This window comes from Bos taurus, chromosome 24, assembly GCF_002263795.3.
Source record: "Bos taurus isolate L1 Dominette 01449 registration number 42190680 breed Hereford chromosome 24, ARS-UCD2.0, whole genome shotgun sequence".
NCBI lineage: Eukaryota > Metazoa > Chordata > Mammalia > Artiodactyla > Bovidae > Bos > Bos taurus.
In genome coordinates, this window is record NC_037351.1 from 42,829,354 (window position 1) to 42,855,797 (window position 26,444).

The 26,444-nt window shown below is 42.7% G+C and overlaps 1 protein-coding gene across 15 annotated transcripts in view; it reads left to right on the forward strand.

The window, feature by feature from the left end:
* The first annotated feature begins 64 nt into the window (after nt 1–64).
* PRELID3A (PRELI domain containing 3A) overlaps nt 65–26,444 on the forward strand; it is a 48,938-nt gene continuing 22,558 nt past the window's right edge. For 3 of the 15 annotated variants that reach the window (XR_003032370.2, XR_003032371.2, XM_010818962.4), the window contains exon 1: nt 24,461–24,612. Coding sequence is in view for 10 of the 15 variants with exons in the window: in XM_010818962.4 (XP_010817264.3) it covers nt 24,467–24,612 (146 nt within the window). In the remaining 5 variants the exon portion in view is untranslated. The other 12 variants (XM_024984442.2, XM_024984441.2, XM_002697806.6 and 9 more) reach the window with 11 other exon arrangements.

Below are 26,444 nucleotides of genomic sequence, written 5' to 3' on the forward strand. Positions count from 1 at the left end.
CGTGCCCTCGGGCCCCACGTCCCGGCCCCGCCTCCGGAGCGTCCCCAGTCAGGACCGGAGGCGTGGCCGAGGGGGACACGTTCTCAGGAGGGGGCGGGGCCGGGTCGGGCGCGAGCAGAGGCGCTGCACCTGTTGGTGCGCCCCGCCTACGCTGCTGAGGCCCGGCGGAGTGGATCTTTCCCTCAGGCAGAGGCTATCTTCGACTCTTCGGACGCCTCTCTCGGTAGGTCCCTCGTCACATACTTTTTGTTGAGCGTCTGTTCTGTGGGGCCTTGTCAGTGGCGGTGCCGTCAGGAACCCGGCCGACGGCAGGTGAAGCGGCGCGGCCGTCAGGCTCCCACAGTGAGGGGGACTTGTGCGCCCGGGCGAGGTAGGCCCACCGGGCCTGAGGGGAAGAAATGAGGAAAGAGACTTGAGAGACTGTGGCGGGTCAAGTCGTGAGGGCCCTGCTTGGGGGAGCGGGGACGCGGGCGCGTTCTTTCCCAGATGGGTTTGAGCAGGCAAGCGTGACCGCGACTGAGGTGTAGGCAGCACGGGCTTTCCTCAGCGGCCGAAGAGCAGGGAAGCGGGAGCTAAGTTCAGGGTTGAGTCTCGCCGCCTGGCCGCGGCCCCGGAGGCTGGGTCGTTTCCTCACAGAGAGAATTCAGAGGCTGCGGGGCGGGAGCGCGAGGGCCGTCCCAAGTTTCTCCCCGCGAGTCGGTAACGTGGGCGGGACGGCGGGGAAGAGGGGTAGTAGCTAACGGGCGGGACTCGGGGGTCTCCTCTGGATCTTCCGGCCGCCGCCTCCTCAGGGGGCAGCGAGTTTTGTTCGTCGTTTGGTCTTTCGAGTCTGTTTTGGTGGCCGGCGCGGGACGGGCAATGCCCGGGTGCGGTGGTGATTCTATTGTAACGAGGGCTTAACTAGCAGAAGGTTACTTTCTGACACGGAGGTTCCCGCCCTTGTCTGTCTCCTCAAGAACCGCCTGGTCACAGGATGTAAGGTCTCCTGTCACATGGCCCACACCCCCTTCTCTGCTCATTCTGCCTGCTCTAACATTGATTGCCCCCCCTCAAGGAGTCTGGACCCTTAGAGTCTTTTAAGGGTCGAAGGTCCACCTTCTGTAGCTGCTTCAAGCCGAGTCAGGGCTTATCCCTACCTGTGGGGTCCAGACCACCTTGCTGTCAGAGGTAGGGGCCTCCGGGACACGGATGGAGCGCAGGGAGTAGGAAACTGCAGCTCAGTCCAGGTGATGTTGGTTGTCTCCATCTTCATGTGGGCCAGGTTGAAATTCCTGGCATACTGTCACCTGCAGGTGAAACTTGTAATGTGGAAAAAACAAACTTAACAAGCAGGTTTAGAAGGCAGGGGCCAAAATTCAGCAAAAGTATTGTTGGGAACAGAGGTCCAAATAGGGGTAGGACCAGGGGTATGTATTAACAGTACCCCTCTGACTGTGGTCCATATGGAGTCTGCACTGCGGTTACCCTTTCCAAAATTGTGTAGCTGTTGAGCCTGCTTTATATACCTTTTGGATATCTTCCACCTGGCCAGTGGTGATGATGTAGGTGCAACGTGGTTTTATGGTTTGTTGCAAATACCCTTCCCTGCTGTGCTAGGAGATAGCCCAAGGCCAGTCTTCTACATTGGCTAGGGATTAAGGGAGATCAAACCAGTCCATCCTAATGGAAATCAGTGTTGAATATTCATTGGAAGGACTGATGCTGAAGCTCAAACTCCAGTACTTTGGCCACCTGATGCGAAGAACTGACTCATTTGAAAAGGCCCTGATGCTGGGAAAGACTGAAGGCGGGAGGAGAAGGGGGCGACAGAGGATGAGATGGTTGGATGGCGTCACCAACTCGACGGACATGAGTTTGAGTAAACTCCGGGAATTGGTGATGGACAGGGAGGCCTAGCGTGCTGCAGTCCATGGGGTCGCAAAGAGTCAGACATGACTGAACTGAACTGAAGGGAGGTTGAGAGTCTGGAGAGTACATTCCTCGTGCTCCTGGTTGGGGTAGAGTAATTCCCTACTTATGAAGCCTTGCCTTGTGGTAGGCAAAATCTCCCTGTGGGGCCACTAGACCAACAGCAGTTACACTGCCTGCCAAGAGAGGCCAGCTGCACACTTGAGCCAGGGGTAGGGAATGAAGACATATACTGGTGTTCCTCCAGGGGCTAAAAAGGCGAATGTGCAGGATACCATGGTTAATCATCTGTGTATGCATTGGTAGCCACCGCTCAGAGGGGACGCACATGAATGGGACCCTGCAGCCTTCCTTTTGGGTTTCTGAGGTTAGGGTAAAACTAACCTGTCCTGGAGCACATAGCCACATCTGGGTTCTGTTTACTTGAAGAAGCTGGCTCTGCCAGGTGAGGGTGGAGTCTGCTTAGTAGGTGCAGCTGGGGCCTTGATTTGCTTCGGATCCCCACCTCTAGCAACTGGGTCTTATCTGGGAGGAAGAGATTCCTCTTCAAGCAAGGCAGTTATGTTACATTCTGTGAATGAAGGAGGTAGAGTGCCCCCTTTCCAGTTTCAAAAATGGGTGTAGGTCGTGCACTACCAGGATCCCAGATGTATACAATGGGTGGAATTCTGGTCCCATCTATCTCTGTTGAGATCACTTTAGGTGTCCCTCTTTTGCATTTGTATCTTTGAAACGACCTTCAGCATATGCGTCATGTCCTATCCCTAAAGATGACTACCAGATCTTGAAGTCTTGAAAGTTGGATCCCTGTGGGTTTTCAGAAAAGGCTGGGTACTTTTCCAGTCAAGTTAGTGCAGAGATGACTGAGGACAGTTTAAAGCATGTCCAGTTGACCATGGAAAGAAGCCCTTCTATGCGTGGTTCCCAAGACTAGTTGGACTGGTTAAGGATGTAGAAAGAAGTGTTGGCTGAGGCTGAGTAGAAGATGGGTCACCCGAGGGCCTCATGAGGGTTGTTGTGGCAGATACAACAGTTATTAAGACTTTCATTTTTTTCCTACGAAGGATATTTGTACTATGGAGTTGCTCTTCCATCCCCCTTGTGTGGATACCCATAGAAGGGAGACAAATATCAGGGTGAATAATGGTTTCAGGGTGGCAGCAGTGAGCTTTCTTGAGTTGAAATAAGTAAGAGAATAATAGCAAAAATGACAGCTAGGAGTCCAACTCACCAACTCATTTTACTTACCTGCCCACAATGTCTGTCTTTTAAGTATATATATTCAACTTGTTGATTTGTAATTTTAAAAAACTTTATATATTTATTTATGGCTTCTCTGGGTCTTTGTTGCTTTGCCTGGACCTTTTTTAAGTTGTGGTGAGCGGGGCTACTCTTTGTTGCAGTGCGTGGGCTTCTCATTGCAGTGGCTTCTCTTGTAGTGGAGCACAGGCTCTAGGCAAGCGCACTGCAGTAGTTGTGGATTGCAGGCTCTACAGCATGGGCTCAGTAGTTGTAGCACACGGACGTAGTTGCTCCACAGCTTGTGGAATCTTCCTTTACCATGTCTCATGCATTGACAGGAGGATTCTTATCAACTGCACCACCAAGGAAGTCCCTACTTGTTGATTTTTAAATAGGAACCTCAGGCCTTCAGTGGGCTCACAGGTCCACTTGGAGGTGTCTTCCTTTTCATAGCTGGAGTCCTTTGTGGACTCAAGAGGAACCGGCTTGATTTGGAACAGGTGAATGCAGTTGTTGATCCCATGTAATTTTACTGCCATGGGGTGTTGAGAGTGTTCCCAGGTGGTACTAGTGGTAAAGAATCCACCTGCCAATGCAGGAGACATAAGAGACTCAAGTTCAGTCTCTGAACTGAGGAGATCCCTTGGAGGAGGGGATGGCAACCCACTCCAGTACTCTTGCCTGAAGGATCCCCATGGACAGAGGAGCATGGTGGGCTACAGTCCATAGGGTCGCATAGAGTTGGACATGACTGAAGTGATTTAGCATGCACACATACAGGGGTGCTGAGAAGAACTTAGTAAGGGCCCTTCCACTTGGGCAGTAATTAATCAGAGGGAGACCCTTCTCTCCATGTTTTTAGGAAGACAAAATCACCCAGCTAAACCTGAAGGGAGTCAGTTTCTTGACTGGGGGCCAGAAAAACCTGATTTCCGTATTCTGAAATTGCCTTTTGGGATGTATTGTTCAGTCATTCAGTTGTGTCTGATTCTTTGTGACCCCCATGGACTGCAGCATGTCAGGCTTCCCTGTCCTTTACTATCTCCTAGAGTTTGCTCAAATTCATGTCATTGAGTCTGTGATGCCATCCAACCATCTCATCCTCTGTCACCCCCTTCTCCTCCCACCCTCAATCCTTCCAGCATCAGTCTTTTCCAATGAGTTGGCTCTTTGCATCAGGTGGCCAGAATATTAGAGCTTCAGCTTCAGAGTCAGTCCTTCTGGTGAATATTCAGGATTGATTTCCTTTAGGATTGACTGGTTGATGATCTTGTTGTCCAAGGGACTCTCAAGAGTCTTTTCCAGCACCACAGTTCAAAAGCATCAATCTTTAGCATTCAGCCTTCTTTATGGTCCAGCTCTCACATCCATTCATGACTCCTGGGAAAACCATAGCTTTGACTATATGAACCTTTGCCAGCTCAGTAATGTCTCTGCTTTTTAATATGCTAAGTTTTTCATAGCATTTCTTCCAAGGAGCAAGTGTCTTTTAATTTCATGGCTGCAGTCACCATCTGCAGTGATTTTGGAGCCCAAGAAAATAAAATCTGCCACTGTTTCCATTGATTCCCCATCTATTTGCTATGAAGTGATGGGGCTGGATGCCATGATCTTTGTTTTTTGAATGTCGAGCTTTAAGCCACCTTTTTCACTCTCTCCTTTCACTTTCATCAAGAGGCTCTTTAGTTCCTCTTCACTTTCTGCCATAAGGGTGGTGTCATCTGTGTATCTGAGGTTATTGATATATCTTCCTACAATCTTGATTCTAGCTTGTGCTTCATCCAGTCTGGCATTTTGCATGATGTACTCTGCATATAAGTTAAATAAGCAGGGTGACAATATACAGTGTTGACGTACTCCATTCCCAATTTGGAACCAGTCCGTTGTTCCATGTCCAGGTCTAACTTGCTTCTTGACCTGCATACAGATTTCTCATGAGGCAGGTAAAGTGGTCTGGTATTCCCATCTCTTTAAAAATTTCCCACAGTTTGTTGTGATCCACACAGTCATAGGCTCTAGTGTAGTCAATAAAGCAGAAGTAGATGTTTTTCTGGAATTCTCTGGCTTTTTCTGTGATCCAATGGATGTTGGCGCTTTGATCTCTGGTTCTTTTGCCTTTTCTAAATCAAGTTTGAACATCTGGAAATTCTCAGTTCACGTACTGTTGAAGCCTAGCTTGTAGAATTTTTCTTTTATTAATTTATTTTTTTATTGAAGGATAATTGCTTTACAGAATTTTGTTGTTTTCTGTCAAACCTCAACATGAATCAGTCATCAGTACACATATATCCCCTCCCCTTTGAAACTCCCTCCCATCTCCTGCCCCATCCCACCGTTCTAGATTGATACAGAGTCCCTATTTGAGTTTCCTGAGCCATACAGCAAATTCCCCTTTGCTATCTGTTTTACATATGGTAATATAAGTTTCCATGTTACTCTTTGCATACATTTTACCCTCTCCTCCCCTCTTGCCATGTCCATAAGTCTGTTCTCTATGTCTGTTTCTCCATTGCTGCCCTGTAAGTTCTTCAGTATCATTCTTCTAGATTCCATATATGCGTTAGAATATGATATTTATATTTCTCTTTCTGATTCACTTAACTCTGTATAATAGGTTCTAGGTTCATTCACCTCATCAGAACTGACTGACGTTCCTTTTTATGGCTGAGTAATATTCCATTGTGTATATGTACCACGACTTCTTTATCCATTCATCTGTCAGTGGACATCTAGGTTGCTTCCATGTTCTAGCTATTGTAAACAGTGCTGCAATGAACAATGGGGTACATATGTCTTTTTCCATTTTGGTTTTCTCAGGATATATGCCTAGGAGTGGAATTTCTGGGTCATATGGTGGTTTTACTCCTAGTTTTTTAAGGAATCTCCATACTCTCTTCCATAGTGGATGTATCAATTTACATTCCCACCAACAGTGCAAGAGCGTTCCCTTTTCTCCACACCCTCTCCAGCATTTATTGTTGGTAGACATTTTGATGATGGCCATTGTGACCGGTGTGAGGTGATATCTCATTGTAGTTTTGATTTGCATTTCTCAAATAATGAGCAATGTTGAGCATCTTTTCATGTGTTTGTTAGCTATCTGTATGTCTTCTTTGGAGAAATGTCTCTTTAGGCCTTTTTCCCACTTTTTGTTTGGGTTGTTTGTTTTTCTGGCTTTGAGTTGTATGAGCTGCTTGTATATTTTAGAAATTAATCCTTCGTCAGTTGTTTCATTTGCTATTATTTTCTCCCATTCTGAGGGTTGTCTTTTCACCTTGTTTATAGTTTACTTTGCTGTGTGAAAGCTTTTAAGTTTAATCAGGTCCCACTTGTTTACTTTTGTTTTTATTTCTATTACTCTCGGAGGTGGGTCATAGAGGATCTTGCTTTATGTCATCGAGTGTTCTGCCTATGTTTTCCTCTAAGAGTTTTATAGTTTCTAGTCTTACATTTAGGTATTTAATCCGTTTTGAGTTTATCTTTGTGTTTGGTGTTAGGAAGTGTTCTAATTTCATTCTTTTACACATAACTGTTCAGTTTTCTCAGCACCATTATTTAAGAGGCTGTCTTTGCCTCGTTGTATATTCTTGCCTCCTTTGTCAAAAATAAGGTACCCATAGGTGCATGGGTTTATTTCTGGGCTTTCTGTCTTGTACCATTGGTCTGTGTTTCTGTTTTTGTTCCACTACTGTACTGTCTTGATGATTGTAGCTTTGTAGTATAATATGAAGTCAGGAAGGTTGTTTCCTCCAGCTCCATTCTTCTTTCTCAAGACTGCTTTGGCTATTCAGGGTCTTTTGTGTTTCCATATGAATTGTGAATTTTTTTGTTCTAGTTCTGTGAAAAAATGCCACCTGTAATTTGATAGGGATCTCATTGAATCTGTAGATTGCATTTGGTAGTATAGTCATTTTCACAATATTGATTCTTCCTACCCAGGAACATGGAATATCTCTGCATCTGTTTATGTCGTCTTTGATTTCTTTCATTAGTGTCTTATAATTTTCTGTGTACATTTCTTTTGTCTCCTTAGGTAAGGTCATTCCTAGATATTTAATTCTTTTGGTTGCAATGATGAATGGGATTGATTCCTCAATTTCTCTTTCTGATTTTTCATTGTTAGTATGTAGAAATGCAAGTGATTTCTGTGTATTGGTTTTGTATCCTTCAACTTTGCTAAATTCACTGATTAGCTATAGTAATTTTCTGATACTGTCTTCAGGGTTTTTTATGTACAGTATCATGTCATCTGCAAACAGTGAGAGCTTTACTTCTTCTTTTCTTATCTGGATTCCTTTTACCTCTTTTTCTTCTCTGATTGCTGTAGCTATGACTTCCAAAACTATGTTGAATAATAGTGGTGAAAGTGGACTCCCTTGTCTTGTTCCTAATCTTAGGGGGAATGCTTTCAGTTTTTCACCATTGAGAATAATGTTTGCTGTAGGCTTATCATATATGGGTTTTACTATGTTGAGGTAGATTCCACCTATGCCCATTTTTGAAGAGTTTTAATCATAAATGGATGCTGAATTTTGTTAAAGACTTTTTCTGCATATATTGAGATGATCATATGGTTTTTATCTTTTAATATGGTGTATTACATTGATTGATTTGCATATATTGTAGAATCCTTGCGTCCCTGGAATAAACCCAACTTGATCATGGTGTATGAGCTTTTTGATGTGTTGCTGAATTCTGTTTGCTAAAATTTTGTTGAGGATTTTTGCATCTATGTTCATCAGTGTGATATTGTCCTGTAGTTTTCTTTTTTTGTGGTGTCTTTGTCTGGTTTTGGTATCAGGGTGATGATGGCCTCATAGAATGAGTTTGGAAGGGTTCCTTCCTCTGAAATTTTTTGAAAAGAGTTTTAGAAGGTTAGGCATTAGTTCTTCTCTAAATGTTTGATAGAATTCTCCTGTGAAGCCATTGGTTCTGGGCTTTTGTTTTTTGGAAGATCTTTGATCACAGCTTCAATTTCAGTGCTTGTAATTGGGTTGTTAACAATTTCTATTTCTCCCTGATTCAGTATTGGAAGATTGAACTTTTCTAAGAATCTATCCATTTCTTCCAGGTTATCCATTTTATTGTCATATAGTTGTTCATAATAATCTCTTATAATCCTTTGTATTTCTTCATTGTCTGTTGTAATCTCTCCTTTGTCATTTCTAATTTTGTTGACTCTTTACCTCTTTTTTTCTTGATGAGTGTGGCTAAAGGTTTGTCAATTTTATCTTCTCAAAGAACCAGCTTTTAGTTTTATTAATCTTTACTATAGTTTCTTTCATTTCTTTTTCATTTTTTTCTGCTTGGATCTTTTATGATTTCTTTCCTTCTACTAATTTTGGGGTTTTATTGTTCTTCTTTTTTCAGTTGTTTTAGGTGTAAAGTTAGGTTGTCTATTTGATGTTTTTCTTGTTTCTTGAGATAGGATTGTATTGCTATAAACTTCCCTCTTAGAACTGCTTTTGCTGCATCCCATAGGTTTTGAGTTGTCGTGTTTTCATTGTCATTTGTTTCTAGAAATGTTTTTATTTCCCTTTTGATTTCTTCAGTAACCTGTTGGTTATTTAGAAACGTGTTGTTTAATCTCCACATGTTTGTGTTTCTTACAGTTTTTTTCTTGTGATTGATATCTAATCTCATAACATTGTGGTTGGAGAAGATACTTGATATGATTTAAATTTTCTTAAATTTACTGAGGTTTGATTTGTGACCCAAGATGTGGTCTATCCTGGAGAATGTTCCATGTGCAGTTGAGAAGAAGGTGTATTCTTCTGCATGTGGATGGAATCTCCTGAAGATAGCAATGAGATCCATCTCATCTAATGTATCATTTAAGACTTGTGTTTCCTTATTAACTTTCTGTTTTGATGATCTGTCCATTGGTGTGGGTGGGGTGTTAAAGTCTCCTACTATTATTATGTTACTGTCAATTTCTCCTTTTATGTCTGTTAGTGTCTGTCTTAGGTATTGAGGTACTCCTGTGTTGTGTGCATTGATATTTAGAACTGTTATGTCTTCCTCTTGGATTGATCCCTGAATCATTATGTAGTGTCCCTCCTTATCTTTTATAATATTCTTTATTTTAAGGTCTATTTTGTCTGATATGAGATTGCTACTCCAGTTTTCTTTTGCTTCCCATTTGTGTGGAGTATATTTTTCCATCATCCCACTTTCAGTCTATATGTGTCTTTAGGTCTGATGTAGGTTTCTTGTAGACAGGATATATGTGGGTCTTGTTTTTGTATCCATTCAGCCAGTCTGTATCTTTTGGTTGGAGCATTTAATCCATTTTTATGTAAAGTAGTTATTGATATATATGTTCCTATTGCCATTTTCTTAATTGTTTGGGGTTGATTTTATAAGTCTTTTTTCTTCTCTTGTATTTCTTGACTATATAAGTCCCTTTAACATTTGTTGTAAAGCTGGTTTGGTGGTACTGAATTCTCTTAACTTTTGCTTGTCTTAAAAGCTTTTTATATCTCCATCAATTTTGCATGAGATCCTTGCCAGATACAGTAATCTTGGTTGTAGATTTTTCCCTTTCAGTACTTTAAATATATCCTGCCATTCCCTTCTGGCCTGCAGTTTTTCTGCTGAAAGATCAGCTGTTAAACATATGGGGTTTCCCTTGTATGTTACCTGTTGCTTCTCCCTTGCTGCTTTTAATATTCTTTCTTAGTGATTGAGGGCAGGAGGAGAAGGGGACAACAGAGAATGAGATGGTTGGATGGCATCACCGACTCAGTGGACATGGGTTTAGGTAGACTCCAGCAGTTGGTGATGGACAGCCTGGTGTGTTGCAGTTCATGGGATCACGAAGAGTTGGACATGACTGAGCAACTGAACTAAACTTAGTGATTAGTCTTTGTTAGTTTGATTAGTTGTATGTGTCTTGGCATGTTTCTCCTTGGATTTACCCTGTATGGGATTCTTTGTTCCTCTTGGCTTGATTATTTTCTTTTCCTTTTTTTTTTTTTTTTCCATGTTGTGGAGATTTTCAACTGTAATCTCTTCAAAAAATTTCTCATACCCTTTCTTTTTCTCTTCTGCTGCTTCTGAGTCACGTCAGTTGTGTCCAACTCTGTGTGACCCCACAGATGGCAGCCCAACAGGCTCCTCTGTCTGTGGGATTCTCCACGCAAGTTCAGTTCAGTCACTCAGTCTTGTCCGACTCTTTGCGACCCCATGAATCGCAGCATGCCAGGCCTCCCTTGTCCATCACCAACTCCTGGAGTTCACCCAGACTCACGTCCATCGAGTCAGTGATGCCATCCAGCCATCTCATCCTCTGTCGTCCCCTTCTCTTCCTGCCCCCAATCCCTCCCAGCATCAGAGTCTTTTCCAATGAGTCAACTCTTCGCATGAGGTGGCCTAAGTACTGGAGTTTCAGCTTTAGCATCATTCCTTCCAAAGAAATCCTAGGGCTGATCTCCTTCAGAATGGACTGGTTGGATCTCCTTGCCGTCCAAGGGACTCTCACGAGTCTTCTCCAACACCACAGTTCAAAAGCATCAATTCTTCGGCTCTCAGCTTTCTTCACAGTCCAACTCTCACATCCATACATGACCACTGGAAAAACCATAGTCTTGACTAGACAGACCTTTGTTGGCAAAGTAATGTCTCTGCTTTTCAATATGCTATCTAGGTTGGTCATAACTTTCATTCCAAGATCCCTATAATTCAAATGTTGGTGCGTTTGATATTGTCCCAGAGGTCTCTGAGACTGTCCTCAGTTCTTTTCATTCTTTTTACTTTATTCCACTCTTCAGAAGTTATTTCCACCATTTTATCTTCCAGCTCACTGATTTGTTCTTCTACTTCAGATATTCTGCTATTGATTCATTCTAGAGTATTTTTAATTTCAGTAATTGTGTTATTTGTCTCTGTATGTTTATTCTTTAATTCTTCTAGGTCTTTGCTAATTGATTTCTTGCATTTTCTCCATTTTGTTTTCAAGGTTTTTGATCATCTTTACTATTACTATTCTGAATTCTTTTTCAGGTAGTTTGCCTATTTCCTCTTCATTTATTTGGACTTCTGTGTTTCTAGTTTGTTCCTTCATTTGTGTAGTATTTCTCTGCCTTTTCATTATTTTTTTCTAATTTACTGTGTTTGAGGTCTCCTTTTCCCAGGCTTCAGGGTTGAATTCTTTCTTCCTTTTGGTTTCTGCCCTTCTAAGGTCAGTCCAATGGTTTGTGTAAGCTTCTTATAGGGTGAGATTTGTGCTGAGTTTTTGTTTGTTTTCCCTCTGAGTGAGGTGGTAATCCTGTCTGCTGATGATTGGATTTGTATTTTTGGTTTGTTTGCTGTTTAGATGAGGCATCCTGCACAGGGTGCTACTGGTGGTTGGGTGATGCCAGGACTCGTATTCACGTGGTTTCCTTTGTGTGAGTTCTATTTGATACTCCCTAGGATTAGTTCTCTGGTAGTCTAGGGTCTTGGAGTCAGTACTCCCACTCCAAAGGCTCAAGGCTTGATCTCTGGTCAGAAACGAAAATTCCACAAGTGGTTATGGCATTAAGTGAGATTAAAAAAATATCCAAAAATGAGAAACCAAAGATGAATCCCAGACAAATGGCTGTTACAAAATTAGGCAAATAATAATGAAAATAATGGAATATACACATATACATATACATCCATGAGCAAAGTGAAAACAGTCCAACAAAAATAAAGTACAGTACATTGACCCAGCAAACAAAGGGAATCAAAAATTATATTTACCAGTTAAGAACAAAACTAAAGCCAAACTGGAAAACAAAACTAAAGCAAAGTGCCATGTGGGGAATAAAGCAATGAAAACAAAACCAACAGATGTGTTGAGAGGAAAGGAAAGAAAGAAAAAAAAGAATAGATATGCAAAGTTAAACAGAGGTAGATAAAGAAGATTTATATATATTAAAGATTAACTGCAAGGGGAAAAGAACAGTAGGAAAGGCAAAGGAATAAATGTAGAAAAAATATAATAGGTTTAAAAAAATTAAAAATTAAAATAACAAAAAAGAGAAAAGGAAAAAAAAAAAAAACTGGAAGAAGAAAGAAAAAAGGAAAACTCCACAGAACTGCAAAAGCCCAATGTAGAGGCAGAGGTTTATAGCAACAATAAAAAGTGTGACTGAATAGATATGCAAAGTTAAATAGAGGTAGATAAAGAAGATTTAAATACATTAAAGATTAACTGCAAGTGGAAAAGAACAGTAGGAAAAGCAAACAAAGGAATAAATGTAGAAAAAATAATAGGTTTAAAAAATTAAAATTAAGAAAAGAGAAAAGAAAAAAAAGGAAAGCTCCACAGAACGGCAATAAAAAATGTGACTGAGAAAAAAAAAGAAGCTCAAAAGTTTAATTAGATTTCATAGTGCCAATAAAATTGACAATTTAACAGAGGGGGGGAACATCCAAAAGAATCTACAGAGCAAGTTGAAACATAAGAATAATAAATGTTTTTCTTGAGTCACTGCTGTCAGAGTCCTTTCCCTCGCTTGGAGTCATAGTCCACTTCACCACCCTAGGATGCCCTCCAACACTGTGCTGATCTCTGGAGTTGCTATGGGGACAGCTCAGATTCTAATCTGGTCCTACTCCTGTGTGTTCTTGCCTCCAATGTCCACAGCTATCAGAACTAGTGCTTTTTTTGTGTGGTAGCTCTCAATGACTTTTTATATATTCCATAGATACAGAATTGGCCTAGTTGATCCTGTGGATTTGATCTGCAGCTTGTACAGCTGGTGGGAAGGTTTTGGGTCTTCTTCCTTAGCCACACTGCCCCTGGGTTTCAATTGTGGTTTTATTTTCACCTCTGCATGTGGGTCATCCACTGGGGTTTGCTCCTGAGGCTGCCCTGGAGGACTTGGGTTTGCACCTGTGAAGGCCAGGTGTGGCAGTGGTGTGCAGCTGCTTGGGTTGCAGGGGTTCTGGCAGCACGAGGTACTCAGGGGAGTTGGCGGTTAGGGCAGCAGGAAATATAGTGCTCCAGAAGGGTATGGCAACCAGTATTGGCCAATAGGTTCCAGTATTCTTGCCTGGAGAGCCCACCTCCGTGATTGAGAAGCCTGACAGGCCACAGTCTGCAGGGTGGCAAAGAGTCGGACACTACCAAAGTGACCCTGTGTGCAGAGATGCAAGACTTTTTTTTGCCTGTGGCAGCTCTGCCCCAGTGAGAGGTGAGCATGAAGGTGGCACAGCTGCTTGGTTTTCAGGGACCCTGGCAGTGCCAAGTGTGCAGGGGCATGGATTGCCTCCACCACAGGAGTTATGAGAGTCTTTTTTGGAGCCTCTTGTAGCTGGGGATCAGAAGGCCTCTTTGGCCAGTCTTTCTCCGTAGCTCCGCCCATTGAGACACTTAGAGGACTCCGTTGCCTGGGGTCCTTCTCTGTTGTTCAGGGCGTCAGGCACATAGAGGGGCCCCCCTGACTGGAGTCTACTCTGTACTTCAGTGCCTCAGGGGTTTAATGGGCCAGCCTCTCTATTGTTCAGCTGCTGATTGTGGCATGTGGGAACTGAAAGGCTATGGTGATGGCTCCACCGCCTTGCTTCCATGGCTGCCTGGCCTCCCTTCACAGGCATCTCCTTCCACAATCTCCTCCCTCACATCCCCTCGATCCATCTCTCCGCAGTCAAACAGCAGCCCTCGCCCTGGGATTGCTCCACAATCCCCAAACTCCAGCTCCCAGTCTCTGTACCTCTAAGGGACCTACATCCCTCTCTGGGGTATGTATGGATGTGGCAAGAACTGTCTGATTCTCATTCCATTTAGGCTGCCACAGATCAGCTGTTTCACTGTGTTAGACTTAAATGTTTCTCCTCTGACTCAGACAATTGCCCCCAAGAGGGGATCGGACCCCCTGCCGAGGGCAGGTCCAGTCCTACTAACACTCTTGTTTTTCCCCCTAGTTCCTTCATTCTACCAAATTTTTCGTGGTTCAATATATTCTTTTCCACTCATCAGGTACTCCTCTATGCGCTCAGCTGGCATTGTGCATGCAGTTCTCTGTCTGATGGTGTATTCTTGATGTATCCGTGGAGAGAGATGTTCTCCATGTCCACCTGCTCCTTCTTGTTCTCCTTATTTCTGGTATAATAGTGTTTAGTTTATTTCTAATATCATAGTGTTGTAATAAGAAAAGATGCTTGATATGATTTCACTTTTCTTAAATTTATCAAGGCATGCCTTTTGGCCCAGCATGTGATCTATCCTGGAGAATGTTCTGTGTGCACTTGAGAAGAATGTGTAGTCTGCTGCTTTTGGATGGAATGCTCTCTAAATATCAGTGAAGTTCATCTGGTCTAAAGTGTCATTTAAGGCCCATGTTTCACTACTAATTTTCTGTCTGGATGATCTGTCCACTGATGAAAGTGGGGTATTAAAGTCCCCAACTATTACTGTGTTTATTTTTAGTTTTTTGAGGAACCTCCACACTGCTCTCCATAGTGGCTGGACCAATTTACTTTCCTACCAACAGTATAAGAGAGTTTGCTTTTCCCCACAGCCTCTCTAGCATTTATTATTTGTAGACTTTAAAACTATTTATTTTGTAAAGTTAAAAAAAAAAACTATTTGTTTTTGGCTGCATTGGGTTGCTGCATGCAGGCTTTTTTTTTTTTTTTTGCAGGCTTTCTTTAGTTGCATTGAACAGGGACTACAATCTAGTCTTGGTGCATGGGTTTCTTATTGCTTTGGCTTCTTTTGTAGAGTGTAGACTCTAGGGCATGTGCTGACTTCCGTAGTTGGGGCACACTGACTTAGTTGTCCCACAGCATATGGAGTCTTCCCAGACCAGAGATCAAACCCATGTCCTCTGCATTGGCAGGCAGATTCTTAACCTCTGGACTGCCAGGAAATTCCTGTAGACTTTTTGATGACCATTATGACCAGTGTGAGGTGGTTTGATCATTGTTCTTTTGATTTGCATTTTTATAATAATTAGTGATGATGAGAATCTTTTCATGTGCCTATTGGCCATCTGCTGTGTGTCTTCTTTGGAGAAATATCTATTTACATCTTGTGCTCATATTTTTAAAAACAACTTTTTATTTTTGTATTGAACTATAGTCAGTTAAAGGCTTCCCTGGTGGCTCAGTGGTAGAGAATCTGCCTTTTATACCGGAGATGTGGGGTCAATCCCTGGGTTGGGAAGATCCCTTGGAGGAGCGGGGGCAACCCACTCCAGTATTCTTGCCTGGAAACCCCATGGATAGAGGAGCCTGGTGGGCTATGGTCCGTAGGGTCAAAGAGTTGCTGAAGCAACTGAGCATGCACAGTCAGTTAACAATTTTGTTAGCCAATTAATAATGTTTTATAGTTTTAGGTGGAGTGCAAAGGGACTCAGCCATACATATACATGTATCCATTCTCCCCTAAACGCCCTCCTTCTGCTCATTTTTTTTTATTGGGTTGTTTGTTTTTGTGTTATTGAATTGTATGAACTGTTTGTATGTTTTGGAAATTAAACCCTTGTTAAGGTTTCCTTGTTAAGAAATTTGCATCATTTGCAAATATTTTCTGCCAGTCCATAGATTATTTTTTCATTTTGTTTATGGTTTCCTTTGCTGTGCAAGAGTTTTTACATTTGATTAGATCTCATTTGTTCACTTTTTCTTTTATTTCTATTGCCTTAGAGACCTAAGGAAACATTAGTTAATTTATGTCAGAGAATGTTTTGCCTATGTTCTCTTTCAGATGTTTTATGTTGTCATGTCTTATATTTAAGTCTTTAAGCCATTTTGAGTTTGTGTGTGGTGTGTTCTAACTTCATTGACTTGCATGTGACTGTCCAACTTTCCCAGCACCACTTGCTGAAGAGACTTTTTCCCATTGAATATTCTGGTCTCCTTTGTCCAAAATTAATTAACCATAGGTATGTGGGTTTATTTCTAGGCTCTCTATTCTGTTCCATTAATCCATAGGTCTGTTTTTGCCAGTACCACACTATTTCAATTTCTGTAGCTTTGTGGTATTGTCTCATGTCTGGGAGGGTTATACCTCCTGTTTTGTTCTTTTTCTTCTGGATTGCTTTAGCTATTCTGGATCTGTTATGGTTCCATATAAATTTAAGGATTATTTGTTCTAGTTCTGTGAAGAATGTCATGGGTAATTTGATAGGGATTGCATTAAATCTGTAAATTGCTTTGGGTAATATGGCCCTTTTACCAGTATTTATTATTCCAATCCAGGAGCATGGGATAGCTTTCCCTTTCTTTGAATCATCTTAAGCTTCCATTACCAATTTTTTTAGTAGTATTTTTTTTATTGTACTTCATTTAGAATGTCTTAGTTACTATACAGCAAAGTGATTGAGGCATATATATGTATATATTCTTTTCCATTATGGTTTATCATAGGATATTGAATATAGTTCTGTGTGCTATATAGTAGATTGAGTATAGTTCTGTTTGGTATATAGCAGGACCTTCTTTATTCATCCTACATAAAAAGCTTACATCTGCTAATCCCAACTTCCCACTCCTCTTCTTCCTCAACCCCCTCCCCCTTGGCAACCACCAATCTGTTCTTTATGTCCATGATTCTTTTTCTGTTTCATAGATGGGTTCACTTGTGTCATATTTTAGATTCTACATCTAAGTGATATTATATGGTATTTGTCTTTTCTTTCTGTATAATAACCTCTTGTTGGATCTGGGTTGTTGCAAATGGAATTATTTCATTCTTTTTATGGCTGAGTAGTATCCCATTGTGTATATGTACCACATCTTCTTTATCCATTCATCTGTTGATGGACATTTAGGTTGTTTCTATGTCTTGGCTGTTGTGAACAGTGCTGCTATAAACACAGGGGTTCATGTATCTTTTTAAATTACAGTTTTGTCCAGATATATGCCCAGGCTTCCCAGGTGGCTCAGAGGTAAAGAGTCTGCCTGCCAATGCAGGAGAAACAGATTTGATCGCTGGGTCAAGAATATCCTCTGGAGAAGGAAATGGCAACCCATTTCAGTGTTCTTGCCTGGGAAATCCCATGCACAGAGGAGCCTGGCGGGCTATACTGCATGGGGTTGCAAAAGAGTCGGCCATGACTTTGTGACTAAACAACAACCAGATACGTGCTCAGGAGTGGGATTGCTGAATTGTATGGTAATTCTATTTGTAGTCTTCTGAGAAACTTCTATACTGTTTTCCATAGTGACTGCACCAACTTACATTCACATCAACAGTGTACAAGGGTTCCCTCTTCTCTACACCCTCTCCAGCATTTACTTGTAGACTTTTTACTGACCATTCTGAGGTGGTATCTTATTATAGTTTTGATTTACATTTCTCTAATAATTAGCGATGTTGAGCATCTTTTCATGTGCATATTGGCCATCTGTATTTCTTGTTTGAAGACATGTCTGTCTAGGTCTTCTGATCATTTTTGGATATGGTCATTTGCTTTTTTTGTTGTTGAGTTTTATGAGCTGTTTGTATATTTTGGAAATTAAGCCCTTTTTGGTTGCATCATTTGCAAATATTTTCTCCCATTCTAAAGGTTGCTTTTCCTTTTGTTTATGGTTTTCTTTGAGCAAGTTTTTAAGTTTGATTAGGTCCCATTTGTTTATTTTTGTTTTTATTTCTATTGCCTTGGAAGACTAACCTAAGAAAACTTGGGTACAATTTATGTCAGAGAATGTTTTGGAGACCTTCTTTTCTAGGATTTTTATGGTGTCATGTCTTATATTTAGGTCTTTAGGCCATTCTGAGTTTATTTTTGTGTGTGATGGATGTGAGGGTGTGTTCTAACTTCATTGATCTACTTGCAGCTGTCCAACTTTCCCAATACCACTTGCAAGAGAGACTTTTTCCTCTTTTTGTATTCTTGCCTTCTGATTGACCATTCAGTTCATTTCAGTTTAGTCACTCAGTCATGTCCGACTCTTTGTGACCCCGTGAATCACAGCACGCCAGGCCTCCCTGTCCATCACCAACTCCCGGAGTCCACCCAAACCCATGTCCATCGAGTCAGTGATGCCATCCAGCCATCTGATTGACCATAGGCGTCTGAGATTTTTTTCCTGGGCTCTCTATTCTGTTCCATTGATTCCTGTGCCTGTTTTTGTTCCAATACCATACTTTAAAAAATAAAATTTAAAATTAATTTATTTTTGACTATGCTGGGTCTTCATTACTGTTCATGGGCTTTTTTTAGTTGCAGTGGCTTCTCTTGTTGCAGAGCACAGGCTCTAGAGCGTGTGGGATTGGTTGCCACACAGCATGTGGCATCTTACCAGGCCAGGGATTGAACCTGCTTCCCCTGCACTGGCAGATGGATTTTTAACTACTGGACCGTCAGGGAAATCCTCACATTTTTTGCTTACTCTAGTTTTGTAGTATTGTCTGAAGTATGGGAGGGTTATGCCTCCTGCTTTTTTCTTTTTCTTCAAGATTGCTTTAGCAATTCTGGGTCTTTTATGGTTCCATATACATTTTAAGATTATTTATTCTAGTTCTGTGAAGAATATCATACTTTAACAGAAATTGAATTAAATCTGTAGATTGCCCCAACATTCTTATTTGAAGCCCCAACTTCCAATTGACTGTATTTGTAGATAATGCAATATCTTTCACAAATATACATGCATAAATTCTCAACAAAATACTGGCAAACCAAAGTTAGTATCATATTTGAAGGATTCTACACCATGACCAAGAGGGATTTATCTCAGAATGTCAGGATGGTTCAACATAAGAAAATTAGTCAATGTAATACATCAGGTTAATAGAATGATGTTTTAAAATTACATGATATTCTCAATTGACAGCAAAGGCATTTGACAAAAATCCAACACTGTTTCATGAGAGAAATCACTTGGAGTACTAGGGAAGGTAATTTTCTCAACATAATAAAGGGCACTTGTGAAAAAATCACAGCTAACGTCTTACTCAGTGTTAAGAGACTGAAATTGTTTCCTCTGAGATCAAGAACAGAATCAAAAATGCCCACTTTCACCATTACAATTTAACATTGTACTGGAAGTTCTAGCCACATCAAGAAGACAAGAAAAAGAAATATTAGGCATCTGTATGGGAAAGGAAGAAGTAAAGCTATCTCTATACACGTATGATGGGATTATAATTAATAGAAAATCATAATCATTAAAGGTTGCTAGAACTAATAAGTTCAGCAAAGTTGAGGATACAAAATAGGGAGTGAAAGTGAGTCTCTCATTCTCAATGCTTATAAAAATAATTTTCTTAGAGATTTTTTTGGTGTGCTGTGTATGTGTCTATATGGTTTCCATATATTTACAAGCATATAAAGTATACTTTAATGTGAATGAAATTGTAGTTTATACACTTTACTTTTTTGATTAACATATGCTTCTTGTATGTTAAAAACCTATAGTTCCACCCCAGTTCTTTAATCAGCTTCCTGATATTCTGTGGGAACAGTGTAACAGTTTCTAACCAAGAATCAGTTAGACTGCTCCCAATTTATTTGTATTTTAGATGCTACAGTGAACATTATTGATATATACACACACGCACATACCTGCCAATACATATTCACAGGATAATTTCCCAGCAGATAGCGCTTAGTAAACATTAAAAAAAAATGTTACTTGTGTTTGAGGGGGTAGGGACCCTAAGACTACTTACGGAGAGCTTTGTTGCATAGTGTGCCCACAGGGTGGCAGGAGAGGTCTATTAATCTTGACAGCTGTGCATCATGCATTTCAGAAAACTGTTCACAGGCTGGTCTGGATATTGTTCCCTCCTAAATGATGTTACTGTTGTTAATTTGTAACAATGTTAATTATTTTTGTAAGTTGAAACTGATATAATATTTTCAGTCAGTGGTCATAACCTGTGCTGCTGTTTCTGGTAATGTGCCCCAAGTAAAGGAATCTAAAGACACAGTATTAATATCCTCTATGTGACAACCAATAAAAGAATGAATTACATCAATCTCTAAAAGTGCAAGTTTTATGAATGACGATAGCAAACATTTAGAATATTCCTAATCACCATGTATTGTAAAGTATTGCTGTTGTTCATTTGCTGTCGTGTCCGACTCTTTGAGATCTCATTGACTGCAGCAAGCCAGGCTTCCTTGTCCTTCATTATCTCCCAGAGTTTGCTCAAACTCACATCCATTGAGTTGATGATACTATCCAACCATCTCATCCTCTGTCATTCACTTCTCCTCCTGCCTTTAGTCTTTCCCAGCATCAGCGTCTTTTCCACTACATTACTTTGTAGTGATCAAATATTTTTCTAAAAGTTTAGCCACAATAGTGCATAGAAATCATAAAGTCCCTAGATTTTTCCTAGTTGTGTCTTCTTGAGAGAAAACTGATGATTGTTTTGGATACCAAACCCCTTGGTCATGAGCCGTCTTTGCAATGCCAGAAAACATAAGGGAAATGGATAGAATTTAAAGTGCCCAGAAGCAGAAATACAGAGCAGAACTTAGGCTATTTAAGGGAGAGACTTAGTTCAGGAATTGTATGTAAGGTTTGGGAAGAGGAATTAATTACATAGAAACATATATCACAGAAAGTAAAGAGTCACAGAGGTATACTCTGTTTTAATAAAATATGAGAATATCTTGGTTGTGTTGGAGTTCAGGATAGTTCTGACTCTGGTTAGAGAACTTGTCACTGGATCCCAATAATATTCCTGCATAGGATCTTGGAAGATCCAGATGCTGATGGCAGCAGCTGGAACCCTGGCCTCCTGCCCTCCTATTCTGACTGCATGGCAGATTGAGGAGTCCCTGTAAATCAGATCTTCATGATCACTGTATCTGAGGATCAATTAAACATCAGAGCCTAGTGAAGAATATCCATCACAGTGGGAAAGGAACACCTCCAAATGTTCTTCAAGACTCCTTACCTGCTGGGAGATTGATTTTCTCCCTAATTTTTTAGTTTAAAAATATGTTCTGGCACAGCAGTTTTCAAACTTATTTATTTTTAGCTGCAGACTCTTGTAGCAGTGGTATTTCAACATGGAATCTCAATGTATAGAATGTGAATAAAATAGCAAAAAAGACTAGGACTACTGGTTTAAAAGTCTCCTGATTTACCGCACAGGTGATTCCTGAAAATGGCAAGGTTTCCTGGAACTCGACCAGGTGGCTCTGCGTGATGACAACAGATGGAGCCCCACCCACTTCTGGGCCAAGCCTCTCACAGGTTCATGATGCCCTCGGAGTCATCCTTGACTCACTGAACAAGCAGTTATCTGGAGCTCACTGTTGGCCAAGTACAGGGACCGATCCTGGGCACACAGAAACAAGCCAGGCCTGGGTCCCACCCCAGAGCTCAGGTGAGTGCAGGATGCCTTTCCAAACTCCAGAGCGCTGTGACCGCCTCCACCACTCATCAGCCCTGCCTGTTCCTAGGCCTCACCCCAGAGATGCCAATTCAAAAGCTAAAAGAGGGGTGAAGCCTAGATACCTGCTTCCTTAATAAGGGTAATCTGGTGGGAGAGACAGAAACACAAACAGGTGTGGTACTTATAAAACACTGTGCTGAGAGTATGAGAGAGGTATCAGGAGCAGCCACAGGAGGGTGAGAGGGCGGGAAGCACCCCAGGGCACGGCCAAACAAAGCTTTGGAGGGGATGTGGCAGGCTGATGCGATGGCATTCTGAGGGGCCATCTAGGATTGAGCCAGGTCAGCAGGGATGTCACAGCAGTTTTAACCACAGGCATGTACTCTGTCCTCATTAATTCCCACTAGGCCAAAAGGACTTTTTTTTTTTTTTTACTAGTAGTGCTCCCATGTCAAGAATGATGACACTAATATTCAGGAGGTTAGCAATTTGCAAAAGGGGAGCCAGGACTGGAACCCAGGTTTGTTCTTCTTCAAACACATGCCTTCAGCTGCAACTGTTAAATCGAATTGGCTCTTAAATCATGTGGAAGATGGAATGGATTAAAACAATCTAAAGGAGGTAAATCCCTAAGGATTCAGTAACTGGCTGGATGTAGGGTCGGGGAGTATTCCAGCTTGGTGCACCTGGGTGATGCCAGGGTCCTGGCCATTGACTCCTGGAAGAGGAATCTGCTTAGGGTGGGAGATGTATGACCATGATATGTTTGAGGTAGGACCTAGATGGGTAGGAGTGAGATGGAGAGACAGGCGAGAAGTCAGTGGAAACCAGGATACTCAGTGAGTCACTTGGGGAGCAGGTGTAGAGGGAGAACAGAGAGGCAAAAGGTGTGTGCAGGGGAGATGGGAAGGACCAGAACAGAGGATGCAGAGGGAGCAGAGTTCCGGGAGAGAGAGACCAGTAGTTCTCTTGCAGCACAGAGGCCCATGGGGAGGGCAACAGAACAGCACCTGTCACACTGGAAGCACAGTGATGACTGATGAGAGGTTTCAGGAGCCTGTTCCAGTGGGGTAAAACTGCCACGATGCTGCATGGTGGGGCTGTGGTGGAACCAGGGGTCTCTATTCCTAACAGGCTCCCAGGTGATAAAGCTGCTGCTGCTCCTGGACCAGACTTGGTGGAACAGAACAAGAGAGAGGGTGGTGTTTGACCAAAAATGGAGGTAGTGGTATAGGACTTGAAGCAGGGCCGTGCCTTTCATCTGTTGTTCAACAGTCAATGATTTATTATGCGCCTGTTGGTTTTCTGACTCGGGAATTGCCAAGGATGATGGTAACTTAGTTCCCGTGGTCTTAACACATGGTGGTAAGTCTTGGAGGGGAGTACGTATAAGTAGTGATGGAGCCACTGAGGTGCTGGGACCTGACAGCTGTGTGTGAGGTGGCTTTGAAAGTGAGGCAGGTGCCGGTACAGTGAGCCAGGAGGACACCCTCTATAGACTCCCACCCTCAGGTCCCACCTCCACCACTAAGTAGTATCTCTGTCCAGATGTTTCCTGGTTTGTTGTTGTTTAGTCGCTCAGTTGTGTCTGACTTTTTGCAGCATGCCAGGCTTCCCTGTCTTTCTCTATCTCCCAGAGTTTGCTAAAAGTCATGTTCATGGTTAGAGTCTCAGTTTCCCCACATATTCTCACTACAATGTCTTTCACCATCCAGCCTGATTTCTTTAGCCTCATGCTCAATACATATTTGTGGGAAATGCTAATTTTAAAAGATGATGCTTTTTAAAGCCAAATGACAGCCCTGAGCTCAGAGCCTAGTGCAGGGCATGTTTCACAGCTGGCCTGGCCACGGCAGCCAGTCACTGCACGTGGCTGTGGGGGACTCCTGCAAACCTGGTGTCATCTCAGCTCAGCCCTCAGCTTGTGATCATTGGATGTGGTTTTGCACCTCCATGAACCCCAGTCTGCTCACCAATGAAATAGGGAACAGTGCTGCTATGGGAAGATCGCCCTGAGCATCCAGCTGCAGGTGGTGAAGGTGGAGTGTGTGGAGTGTGGAGTTGGTGGGCTGGGATCTCCTAGCCCAGGTCTTCTGGCTGCTTCCCCACTTTCCCAGATTCACTGACTAGTCACAGAGGTAGGCCCGGGGCGCCCACTCCATTTGCGTGCTGCACTGGGTGCTCCCTTGTGCCCAGTACATTTAGCAGAGGGTCACCCTGTTCTCAAACTAGCATCTTGCTTCTTTGCACTTGAACTGTATTTGTTGGTAGTGGGGGGTAAATAAAAATCTAAAACGAAAAAAATCATTTTTCCCCAGTGTAAAAGGAATCTCTCCTTACCCTTTTCTTAGAGCATTTACTCTAGAATCCTTATAGGTTGTCTTTTTGAGATGTATGTAAACATTTTTAAAGGCCAAATAGGCCTTTAGCTAGTTGAACAACCTAGGAATGTTTTCTTCTCAGGGATCTGGATGACAAAGGAGTCATCCTTTTGAAATGTCAGCCTAAGTTCCAGGGAGCACCAGGCTTCCAGTTGCAACCCCACCTCCTATGGGAATGAGAAATGTATCTCTCCTTTGGGTGAAGACAAGTAGCGAACCCAAGGGGCCACTCCAGTGGCCGGGTGAATTTAGGATGCGCTCTGACAAGTAGTGCTGTCAGTCCTCATACTTGAGAGCGGGTCGCGAGGGTCTCAGCAACGTGGCTACATAAACGGTTGGATTTCTTGGAGTCTTCAAATCCCGAGGCGGAGGGGCTGCGAAGAGGCTCACGTTCTGATTTAAGACCTTTCTACACCTTCTGCTTCCTTCCTCCTCCACTGGGTGGAGAGGCTTGTCGCCCTGGCAGAACACAGTTACGCATCCTTTCCCACTGGTGGGAACCTGCCTGGCTGGAAGGGGCTTTCGGAGAATCTGGACCATCTGACCTATAAGAATGAACCCTGCCCACATCCGGAAGGTGGCGCTCTGCGCCCACCGACCACACGGTTGCGGTCCTGTCCGCTCCCCTCGGCGGAGCCACGGGACCGCTGCTCACGTGATGTGCGGGCTCAGCGCCGAGTCCCGCCCCGCCCACCGCGTGCTCACGCTCCGCCCCCGAACAGAGCGGAGCATCCCGGGTCCTGGAGCATCCCTGGCTGCGCTCTGTGGTGCAATGAGGGTCTGGAGCTCAGAGCACGTGTTCGGGTGAGCGGGCTGAGGCCACAGTGGGTCCAGACCCGCCTGGGCCTGACCCGCGGCCTCGAGGAGGGCGGGCCCTGTTACTCTTTGCGCCACGGGGAGGGCAGTGGTGCGCTCCAGGGCCCGGGGTGAGGGGACGGCATCCTCGGCTCCGCAGGCCTGGTCTCACCTCGCGCGGGGCCATGACTGGGGCGGGGGTGGGGGCGGGACCCGCTGTGCGGCTGACCACCGGTTCCAGAGGGAGCCAGCCTGGGCACGTGGGGCTCTGTGGCCGCAAACGCAGGTGGGCCTGGAAAGCCTTCAGCTGCTTACAAGTGTTCTCCTAACCTAGGTGGTATCGTCTCTTGTCTACTTCATCTGTGACACTCTGAGCTTATTTCATTTTTTTTTAAAGTAACAGATTTTTAAATCCTCTGCTCCCACTTAGAATAGCATTTCCATTTTTTAATTTAAAAAAGTACTTTGTCCTTTTCATGTAAAATTATAATTAAAATTTATCAGTGGGTTTAAAACCTCTGAAATTATTTTAATAAAATCTTTAGACTTGATGGGATTCAATTTTAGTGTTGATTTTTGTACAGCCTGCAGCCTTTCTCAACTGGGTTCCATTCCCAGACCGACTCCATAGATTTTCTCAGTTCTCCCAAGGATGGGGCATGCCAGCACCATCTGGATGCCAAGGGGGTACAAGTTAAGTCCCTGGGAATGGTGGATGCCCAGGCTGTGCAGCTCAGACCAGAACTACCCTACAAGTTCAGGAGATTTTGGTTGATAAACAGAAGTGATTTGTCAGCTCTGAAAAGTCACTGTTGATAATATTCACCTATTTAAATCATACAATTCAAATCATACAAATCAATCAAATCAGAGACTTGTAGTAAATTTACATAGTTGTACAACATCTCTGTAGTCCAGAGCATTTCCTATCCTACAAAGACCCCTCATGCCCATCTGCAGTCACACTCCAGTCTCCTTCTCAGGCACATTAGTATCTGCTTGTGTTTCTATGAATTTGCCTTTTCTGGACGTTTCTCATAAACGCAGTCATATACCACATGGTCTTTTGTGTCTGGCTGCTTTTATTTAGCTTCACTGTTGTGGGAGCCTCCATTCCTGCTTCAGTCCTCACCTCATTGGTTTTGTGTCCTGGCACATAGTTTTTACTCATTGAGGGACTGAGGAATATCACAGGGACCAGGTGCCCTTTGAAATGAGGGCTACTGTCCGCCAGAGGAATTCCTGTCAATCCACGAGCTGCTGTGGAAGGCATGGATCTCCTGTCACTGATTTGTGAATTTAAAAGCCAAGTGCCTTGATGAAAATTGACAAATGTGAAAGACAGCTGAGAGGAGGCCACACAGCTGCCAGGGTGGGTCATGAGATGCTGTGTGGCAGGTGGCACTGCACCTGCAGAATGGTGCAGAGTTGTAAGCCTGGCTTTCTAGCTGAGCTTACTGTAGACTTTCCCCTTGCTTAGTCCCTTGAAATGCCTGATTTTTTTCCTTTGAGGATTACATACTTTTCTTTTTATTTTTTACACTTGTTCTATTTTTATATGTTTGTTGAATATTTGATTGGAAATATTAAAATTTACTCTTGAAAGGCCAAAAATAATCAGGCACAAAGACTTAAAATTTTTTAAATTGAAATACGGTTGATTTACAATGTTGTATTAGTTTTGGGGTTTTGTATTTTTTGGCCGCATTAGGGATCTTAGTTCTCTGACCAGGGATCGAATCTGCGCTCCCTGAAATGAAAGTGCAGAGTCTTAACCACTGGACTGCAGTGTGTGTGTGTGTGTGTGTGTGTTGTTTTAGATTATTTTCCTTTGTAGGGTA